Genomic DNA, 10530 nt, shown 5'->3' with positions numbered 1-10530 from the left:
GAGCCAAGTTGCAAAAATGAAGCTTAAGTGACTTCAGTATTCCATTCTCTCACCAAGAAGCATCCAATTTTTTTCAGTAACAATTCCTTTTAAAATATATCTAAAATACATATCAGAAGAGCTGCATTCTAGTGCGTGTGTGTATGTAAGTTAGAGCATACTAAGTTTTTTTTAAAAGACTTAGAGATACTGAGATCCCACCATAATTCCATTTCATACCTACACATATTTAAGGAAATACTTCTAAACTATTCCATTGTAGATCGCAAGAAAGGTGTCCAATTTTAAAGGGTCTCCATTAGCTCGGCCGTTCTCACTCTAAGAAAAGAGAAAGGAAAACCAGGGCGAAGGATGAGAACCCCAGGAGATGGGGCTCACAGTTTTCCCTCGCTAGCAGCCACATGAGAAGCGCGCTGCGGCCAGCGCGAGCGAGCAGAGCCAGAGCCGAGCAGGGCACGGGCTGGCTTTGCTGGAGCTGGGGAAGCGTGAATATTTATGCATCAAATGACAGCGTGAATGATTGCACTCAAGGAGAATTGCGGACTTAAAATGCAGGGCTTTAGAGCAGGCCAAAGAATGGGACTAAACATACATGTACGCAGCTGGGATGTAGCCAAGCTATTACAGAATATAAAAAGTGAGAGAGATTAGATCCAGAGAGACCGAGACCCACTTTGCTATTTCACCAGTGGAAGACTGTGATAGGGGTTTGCTTTAGCTAGACGTGAGTTGCTTGGCTGCAGGATTCTCTGTGTGAAACCCCATGGCCCACTCGGTACAGAGAATAATTCATTCAGGTCTTAAATATTTTATTTAATGTACAAGAAACTAAAATCTTTAAGCCAGAATCTATGAAAAATAAGTCGTGCTCTAAATGGCTTACACAGCATAACCCACATTAAGACTTACTAAAAATCCATTAAATGTTTTTAAATGGGTGTGTGTAAGGCAGAGGGAAGTGTCAGGCGGAAAGATAACGCCATGCTATAAAGATCAGGAGGTGGCTTCCTAACGCACTGCATTGAGTCAGTAACCCAGCAGCTGCCACTTTAAACACGCTCACCAAAAGTAGGGACATTCTTCTCTGGGAATTGCCTAAACAAGAAGCAACTTTTTACATGTATGCTTTTCTGTCTTCCTCGACCTGAGTATCATTGATGACAACAGCTAAAACAAGAAGTATCCTGCTCGATTAATACTAATTTCAGTAATGGACTAATAACGACATCTTCACATCAGAGTTTTATTTATTGTTTTGTATTTTCTTATTTCAAAGGCAAATGACTCACTAGCTTTAAGAGAAGCAAGTGGCACCTCAGGGTTATAGTACCACTCATTTACTACCTTAGTTTTGGAAATCTGTTTCTTTATAATGAAGATAAAGGTCTTGTTATTCAAGGGGAGAATGCATGCAGGTGTTAAATTTATTTGAATTATCTTCATCAAAGGGCAATAAAATATAAACGATAACAAAATAAAACATTGAATGCAAAAAGACAGATCCTGATTTCCTTATTCAGGAAAAATTCCTTTCTTATTTCAGAGAGGGTCTCAAGCATAAGATGCTGAACTGACATTCATACAGAGAAACTCCATTAGGAAAGGTTTTATTCCAGGGGCAATTTACCATCTGGGCTTTCCTTTCCTTATCTGTATGTTCGGAATTTTCCTAGATCAGAAGTCTTGAGCGTTCATTTAACCAGTCAAACTAGTGCAAAGCAGCCAAACTCAAGTCCCAGTTACTTAGAATTTGAAGTAAAATTAATGTGTAATACTCCCAATCCAAAAATTAATCAGCGTAGACATCATTAATCTTCTTGTGCTTTCTTTTCTAACTATTCCACCTTATTCCCCAGAACTTGGAAAAACCCAAATGATGGAAATTATTTTTTAAGACTACAGATCTCCTAAAAAATCATGTGCTAATAGCTCCTTTCTTCTTGAAGGAAGGGACTACAAGCATGCGTCTGCATAATTGTTAAGAGTATCATATATATGCAAAGCAGCAGCTACTCGGGTATTCAGGCCACAAACTAGGTAAGACCCTGGTTAAAAACAACTCCTTTCTTGAGGAAGTTTAAGAAATAGGCAACCAGTTTAGCCTACCAAGTGTTGATAGTTTTACAAGCTTTTAATACAAAGCATTACTTCTAAATAAATAGGCAGTCACCTTATTTTTCTGAATGCTCTTAAAGGGCAGTGTGAAGTTCAACATACTTCGTTCTGTCTGGTTTTGAGATTACAAAGACACAGATAACATATCCAAAGAGACACCAATACCTTTCTTTGTAAGCTTTGAGGAACAAAAAAAAAAAAGAATCCAATAATGGCGAAATCTTCAAGTCCTGTAACTTCCGGTTTTTAGAATTCAACTCACTTCTGCCGTTCTTCAGATTCCTCCTCAATCTACATCAGAGAGATCAGAGAAGACAGATGAGGTCGTCACGTCAGAACCACACCAAAGCCCCTGTCGCTCCTGTCTTCATTAACGCTTCTCAGGACCACGCAACATTTCTACAAAATTTATAAGCAGTGTTATCAAAAGCTGCAGTGGAAAAAAAAGGTCTTTACCTATTGCGAGGATATCGACTGATGCAGTGAAAGCCCTTTTTTTTTAACCAATGCCAGACCTGAGGGCACACTAATCTGAATTGACATAATCTGACGATCTGGAGTACTATACATTCTCTTATTACAAAACCGACCAGCTTTTTCCACAAACAGAAATGGTGACAGTTAACAACTTTGGCCAGATAAATTTATCTGTATCAAGTACTGATAATTTTCAAGTTCCACAAGAAAAAAAAATCTTAGTAATAATCAGAGCAATTTCTCATATAAATGAAATCAGATAAGACTCAGTCTTTTATTCCAAAATATTTTACTACAAACTATGTGTAACTGATTAATCCAACTTTACTGGACATATAATTAGTGATTACTATGACAGTCTAATACATTAACTCTCCAAGAAAGGAAGATCTTATTACTCCAATTCTCTTTTTGAATTAAAGTATTAGTCTATTACATGGATCATTTCACAGCTGGCTCTGATTTATCTTGGTTTTGATGCAGCAATTAATTCTGCTCAGAATTAAGACAACAGAAAGATGTAGTCAGTCATTTCTGTAGTCTCTGGTTACAGCGTTATTTGATTGAAGAGGTAAGGTTCAAATACATATTTTTTTAGCAGTGAACTCTAGAATCCTTCAAGGCCACATGACTTTAAAAACTCACTGGTTTTTTTTTCTGGCAAAGTAAAATTTACAGTCACAATATATAACATTTATCACAGTGACTGTAAATAAGCAGGTTCACATATTAATTGATTCCCCTCAGAGCTCTGTTAGTCAGGTTAGCTACTTTGCACAGTACACAAAGATAAAAAAATCATAAGGAAAACATGGAAGACTTAAAGATCCCCCTATTTTTATCAGTTACACTCTGAATTACAATGCTATACTTTCCCATACTAACACGTCTAAGACCTTAATCCTCATCCTGAAAAATTAATGGGCACATCTTGAACACTGACTCAATTTTTTTGCTATTTTTTCCCCCTTCTTCCCCAACTTCAGAACTTTTTGATTGTATCACAGGCAGTTCTATGCGCTGCTTTATACCTGCATATGTAAAGAAATAATACGGCATTAAATTAACTTACACCTTGCACTATTTTTAATGTGACATTTAAGAAAAATAGGATTTTTTCATTGGTTACTGATTTAAATTTCAAATGTGTACACAGTGATTACAAAGCTTATGTACCTATACATACACTCTGATTAGGGTCAGAGCAGTACCAAGGGGAGGTGTTCAAGCACCGATGCCTTACTTTGTTTCCCCTTTGGTACTTCTAACACACCAAAAAGCTGCAGCAGTACTGCGGATTGTTCTGAAAGCATCAGAATCTTTACTGGCAAGGTCTGGTCTCACACCTCCTAGGTCCTAGGAACAGTTTTTAGTGGGGAGAAGTACAACCAACAGTAGATGTGACCGAGTTAGCAACCACTACAGCACATCTGACACATCCAAGTCTTTGCAACTGGATGGGAGCATCCCAGGTGCTGGAAGTGAATTTGAGGAGGTATAGCTGGTACTATAAAACTAGTGGTTCTAGTGCTGTCTTCTAAAATGTAGCATCTCATCTTGCTAGATGAGGGCACAATGATTGAGTTTTCACCTCAAGTTTGTTAAAGCAACTGCTTTCAACTTTTCAGATACAGGAGTACGCCTACGGAATGTGTGATAGGATACAGGCTATAGGATAGTGAAACAGTGTTTATATCATTGCAGTAAATTCCTTTATTGGAACTGACTTCAACTGAATAGCTTCCAGAGTTATACTGAGGTATTACAGTATTTATTTATATATCCCTTTTCAAGCAGCAGTCTTTATTTTAACCTCAAATTACTTTTTAAATCTCTCATGCAGGTATCTGTTTAAAAAACCTGAAAACACAGCATTATTTCTTTACTTTGTTAATTTGATTCGTGCTTTGTGTACATAAAAGTGATTTTTATAATTTTGTAAATTAGTTACACAATAAAAAATGTGCAATGCTAACGCAGCAGACTAAAAATGTTATGAAGTTTTGAGTTTTTATCTCCACAGTAGTCTGTAAAAGTACTGAAAACAAAGATCTAAGGATAGGAAAAAAGTAAACACTGCATACTGGATGTCTGTTTCATTTATCTAATAACTATTATAATGAACACGTAACACCTGAAAAATAGATATGCAAAGATTTGAGTTTGCTTTTTGTTTATTTTACCATCCTAAAGTAGTACTTCATTCCTGATACAATTTTGATGGAGCCATTTACAAGATGCAACTTACTCTAAAGTCACTGAATAGCCCTCTCTATATATGCATTCTGTTTAAAATGTTATTGACCTACAGTTGGACTTGATGATCTTAAGGGTCTTTTCCAACCTACATGATTCTAAATATTCATGTATTTTATGTAGAAGGTTTCAAACAGTCTGGGTTTCAACATTCTTGGAAGTCTATTACAGCCTGCAGACCCAGATGTGCCCCGGTAATTTTTTGACCTACTACTGGCTGACAAGTTGCAGTTTGGTCTTCTAAAAGTCTGGGAAATAGCACCTATCTCCTGGAAGAGGTAGCAGAGTAATGCAAGCAAATGTGCTCCTGCCAGCTTGCCAATGAGAAGGCATATACCTCCCGACAAGAACATGCCTATATGATGTCTGGTCATCCAGATATGTAGGAGTACATGTGGTCTAGCCGGCAATCTGCTCATCAGGAGGTGCACACTCTCTCTCGGTGATTTGAAAAAGCATTTATTCTTTTCAAGGGCACAGGGGGTCTATTAGTGCATGTGTTCCGTTACTGTATTTTAGATCCTTTCTCTTTCCCAGTTTTGGGCACAGCCAGCAGCAGAGAGAGCTGAAGTGGGGAAGCATGGACACAGGAAAGAAAGGGTAATTTCCAAATCAGTAGTCTCCAGCTAAATAGCAGAATTCATGGCCAAAAAGGGATGCCTTTTACCACTGTCTTTGGGACGCTGAATGATGTGGCAGTGTTAAGTACTACAGATTTGGCATATATTAAAACTACTCTTTTTTTTTTTTTTTTAATTACCACTTCTGAAATTTAAGTTTAGAGAGAAGATAATGCTGTTTGTACATATTCTTGCATATTTGTAATGAGAGTTATATTTTTCCTTCTAAACAGATTATGAATTGTAATGGGCAGAATCATTCAGCACCACATTCAGCTGAATTAATTCGGCAAGACTGTAAACATCGATACAGAAAATACCATGAAGATACACAATACTGTAACATTAATTATGGTCTTGCAAATGGACTCACGCTCACCTTTGCAGAGAGTGCATATCCTCCAGAAAAAAGGGAACCAATCACTAAATTGGTGAATTGCCTGCTGAAACCTTACATGGGCCACAGTAACCAGAAACTGTTTATACCTGGTCTCCATTCAAATAGCCCTGCTTCAGCAACACTATTTAATTTCAGAACTTCACTTCATCTCTTCATCCTTACACTTCACCTATCATTACAATGACTCCTCCCATATCCCATATCATGGCTGAATAATTCAACAGCAGGTAAATTCCTTACATTTCTCTTCCACAGCCTTCGTCACTAATTAGTGATTGATACTTTCTAGACCTCACTGAGGAGATGATTGCGTTTTTCCTTCAACACCACTACCAAGGAAAGGCAGTGAGACGGGCTAGAGCTGCTGGAAAAGGCACTCCAGGTCTGTTCAAAACATGCTCTCAGCTCTGCCAAAGTGCTCCAGCTGGTATCTCCAAATATTTAATGCACCTAATTCTGAACACAGTTGGAGTGCTTGTAGGCTATTCAGTGGCTGAAACCAGCTGTACGGTGCACAGCTAAAACTGCACTGGTTTGTACCTTAACTTTGCATTTCTCCTTTTTCTGAATCCAAGGCTGAAAATATTTTTTATTTTTGAACTTTCAGAAGTTAGCTGAAATTGATATTCAGTAAGATAACAAGATTCAGGTTACCTGGAGGTAACATATTCCCCCACTGCCCTCTCAAATAAGAGAATTATATTCTGCAATATGAAATAAACATATGATTGTAAAAGTTCTGTTTTTGGGTATACAATCATCATAATCTCAGTATCAGCCCTCCCCCAAAAACTGTCATATAATAGGCTTTAATAATTCTATTTATTATAATGCCAGTTAGATTCATATCAACAAAAGCCCAGTATACATGCAGAACATGTACATTCTTATGTTATCAAATATATATTACTCTATGTAGATTTCAGACCACATAAATCACCTCAACTTAAGGCATTTATAAATATTTAATAAATAAATAAATAAATAAACACAATGTTGATAAGAGCACTGGCCAAAGAGTAAAGAAGAGGGCGAACTAACATCGCCCACTGCAAGTTCCTTCCATTTGAAGTAGAACTTGAACTATACGGATGTGCATGGTGGCTACGAGACTGGCTTATGATTAGTTGACACAATCCAGTGTACTGATTATATGCTGACTATATAATTTAAAAAGATATTACCATATTGCTAATCACATAACATACACTGGAGAGACAAAAGGTGACTTTCCCACCAAATTCTGAATTGCTATGATATTGCTATGAATACCTACTATGATATTTAATTCCATGAGTAAGGAAATGTGGGCAGAAATTGCTGGTTACAGGTTAAGTTTACAACATCAAAATTTCAACAACTTCTCTACTCAGGGAAAATTAATAATAGTGTATCCCATTGGAAGGTATTAGGTATCTTTAAAATAGTTAAGTGATTTGTTTTCTTTTAATTACTTCCTGCCAATATCCATAGTTCTCTCTAAACGTTCAAAACTAACTTAAAATCCAATATAAAATTGCTATTGTTTTTATATCATCAAAAAAGAAAGATTAATGACATATTTCAGTAATCTAGTAATAACTGGCTTTTTTCATTGTTCAAGCTGTATGTAATCCTCAGTGGATCTTAGATGTAGGTTAAAAAGGTCTTTAGTGCCTGTTTTTCGGTTGCTAAGGTCAAACATCACCTAGCATGTGTAGTGAAAGAGGAAACATCTGTTGGAATAATTTATTTGACTAACACTGGGGGTAGGATTAAAATTCACTAATTTCTTTGGTCTGATACTGAATTTCAGTTAAACAATATGGATATTTGTTCAGTTTGACAAAATTTCCTTGCTTTACATGTGGGCACATTTATGCATATCCCTAACTACTGGATCTGGCAAGGGAATACTGTGATTTGTCATTATTTCAAATCTGCATATACTCTGAGAATTAATATTTCTGTATTTTGAGTTATTTAAAAAAAAAACCAACATTTTAAAGAATTCACAAACCTTTAACTAATTCCCAAGACTGTTTGGTTTCCATGGAATTCCACTAGTAACAAGATTAGAATACATCTCGAGATCAGTGATTACATATGAAATTGTAATGTACACCAACCTTCAGTGTCCAAGATAAAAGTCCTACTTAAAATTTTTTTGAAAATATTAAATGCAAGTCATCTTAACTTAAACTACATAAACTGTAGTTTATTCTATCCTTTATGTGAATCAGAGTAAAATCTTGCAGACTAATAGTAAAAACAAAAAAAACCCCCAAAATAACTCAAATCGTTTAATTTGCAAATGTAAATTAATACAAATATAGACATTTTATTCCAATCAAGTATGGAAGATGCAATCTTTGCCTTTCTAGGGTCAAAAGGGATTTCAACAGGGCCAGGATTGTACTCCAGCTTCTTAATACTGGGAAAATTTTTGTCAAGCAAAGAAGCTCAACAATTGGACAGCTTTTTAACATAGTAGAGTAGAATCAGAATGCTTCATCTCCAAGGAGATAGCAGAAGTTCTTACACTGAAGAAAATAACTTTCTGGGAGGTGCTGTACACGTGTGTTCCACCCTTTATTAGAACTAAAGGGAATGGTAAATGAAAAGCGTCATTTTATTCAGCCTGGCCCAGAAGACAGAATGCTAATAAAGATGAAATGCAGGCTGACAGAACACTGAGCATGTGGATAAACTCATTTTACAATGGAATTAAAAGAAAAAAATGCATGTTTGTATGGTATGAGTCTTAGGCTGTATCCCTTTAAATTTCTGGACTATTCACTGGAAAATAATCACATAGTAGTACTATTTTGTGCTAACTAGTGCATTATTCCTGCAGTTCTTGTTTTTAAACTTCTCCACTTCTGCAGCAGGAAACAAATTCAAGAATGGGCATATATATAACGAGTTCAGTTTCTTTTTAGGCTGGAATATATCCATTGTCATATGAGGAACAAAAATTATATACTTCGGAAGAGAGCAGCTCTGTGATTTGTAATTTTTCTTCCCTTCTCAAGGGAAAGGCAGCTATTTTTAGTCAGAACAAATAATTAGTAGGAACAAAACCGATGGAATGGAAAGTGGATAGTTGTCAAGAAAAAAATAGTATTAAATGTTGCCTAGTTAAATTTTCAAACATGCTAATAAATTCTGATTTGAATGTAAAATAAAACACTACATTTAGTAATTTAGTTACAAAATAATATCTGTGTCAGTTGAATTTATTTATTTATTTTATCTACAGCATTGCATAAATTATTATTTTTTGTTGGCCAGTACAGCTGATAAATAATAAAACAGTTAGGCTAAAAGTAGCATTAAAAATCTGGAAGGAGTGTTATTAGGTCCCAAATACTGAATTAAATTATTACTGCAGGTAAAACTATAAAAACTGTAGGTCCCAAAACTGCAAATCCCTATGAGCAGATTTTATTTCCACAAACAGTTCACAAGGCTGCTTATGTGAGTAAGGAATACATATGCTAAACTCTGAATTGTTTAAATTAATCTAATGTCTAAATGTCTGTAAGGCACATACATCTGATTTTCTTTCTTGATTATCTTGATGGTCTTGAGCTGATGCAACAGGAAAATGCTAATCAAGTAGATAATACACGGGAACATGTCTACTAGAAATAAGCTATAATGATGAAAAGTGATTGTTTCTCCTTCAGCATATTACTGCATGCACAGGATCAACCTTCACCAATGTTGTTGACAGTAACTGTACTTCCACAAATTAACTTCTGTATTGTTTTACCTTTGAGGAAGATTACAATCAAATGCATATGACAGAAACTAGTAACAGTGGAGTAAAGTTATTACTATTAGCTAGTCTACTGATTTATAACCAGAAACTGAAATCTATTATCCTGTCTTTCAAAGAAATAAAGACAACAATTATAACATGGTTAAAAAACCCTGAAACTGATTTCAGATGAAATTCTACCTTCAGTACTCGTACTGATTCAGTAAGAGCTGTACATGCAATAACCAACAGAATTAAGAGGAAAATGTCTGAGGAACATGCCTGAGTTTTCATCTGATTTATTTTTTTCCCAGGATTCTTGGCAGAGGTTTTTTTTTAACATTGTGCATCTCAGACAAAACTAAAAACTTGTTTTTTCTTTCACAGAGTGACTGTAGTGAAAGGGAAGAATAGGGTAAGGTATTTCAAAGTCAGCTGCAGAAAACAAGGAAAAAAGGATTAATTTAATATCCCAAATCAAACCATATCTATTTTAATATTCAGTATGATTGATCACAGGTTCCAATATATCTTGTTATAGAAAACAGTGTATTAAGCCTTAGGGTAAAATGCCTCAAATTTTATAACTGAGAATGGAAAACTTTGTATGAAATTATGGAAAGTGCTGCAAACACTGATGAAGGTGAATATTAAAGCAGGTATTCATATTCAGGTAGAGTTATTTGAAAGGGAGTAAATTCAATTACATAGCACCTCCTTGTATCGGTAGTTATTCAGAAGACAGAATATTACTTTCAGAACCATTGCCATTCACATGTGGCTTCCAAACATTAAGCAGACTGCAACATTCTTGGGGCTGAGACTGACAGGCTGAGTGCTTTTCACTTCATGTCTTCAAAAATAACTGATCTTCATGAGATTTCATGAATTAATAATTTGAGCTAGTATGGCTATAA

The 10530-nt window shown here is 35.6% G+C and overlaps 1 protein-coding gene across 1 annotated transcript in view; it reads right to left on the bottom strand.

The window, feature by feature from the left end:
* Nucleotides 1-243: 243 nt before the first annotated feature.
* The window catches only part of PPP1R42 (protein phosphatase 1, regulatory subunit 42), a 22715-nt gene continuing 12428 nt past the window's right edge, over nt 244-10530 (bottom strand). The window contains 3 exon segments of the mRNA XM_009575101.1: nt 244-318; nt 9934-9983; nt 9986-10048. Of these exon segments, the coding sequence (XP_009573396.1) occupies nt 244-318; nt 9934-9983; nt 9986-10048 (188 nt within the window).

The sequence above is a fragment of the Fulmarus glacialis genome, unplaced genomic scaffold, assembly GCF_000690835.1.
Source record: "Fulmarus glacialis isolate BGI_N327 unplaced genomic scaffold, ASM69083v1 scaffold6423, whole genome shotgun sequence".
NCBI lineage: Eukaryota > Metazoa > Chordata > Aves > Procellariiformes > Procellariidae > Fulmarus > Fulmarus glacialis.
The sequence above is the reverse complement of the archived record's forward strand: the minus strand, read 5'-3'. Positions and strand labels throughout refer to the sequence as shown.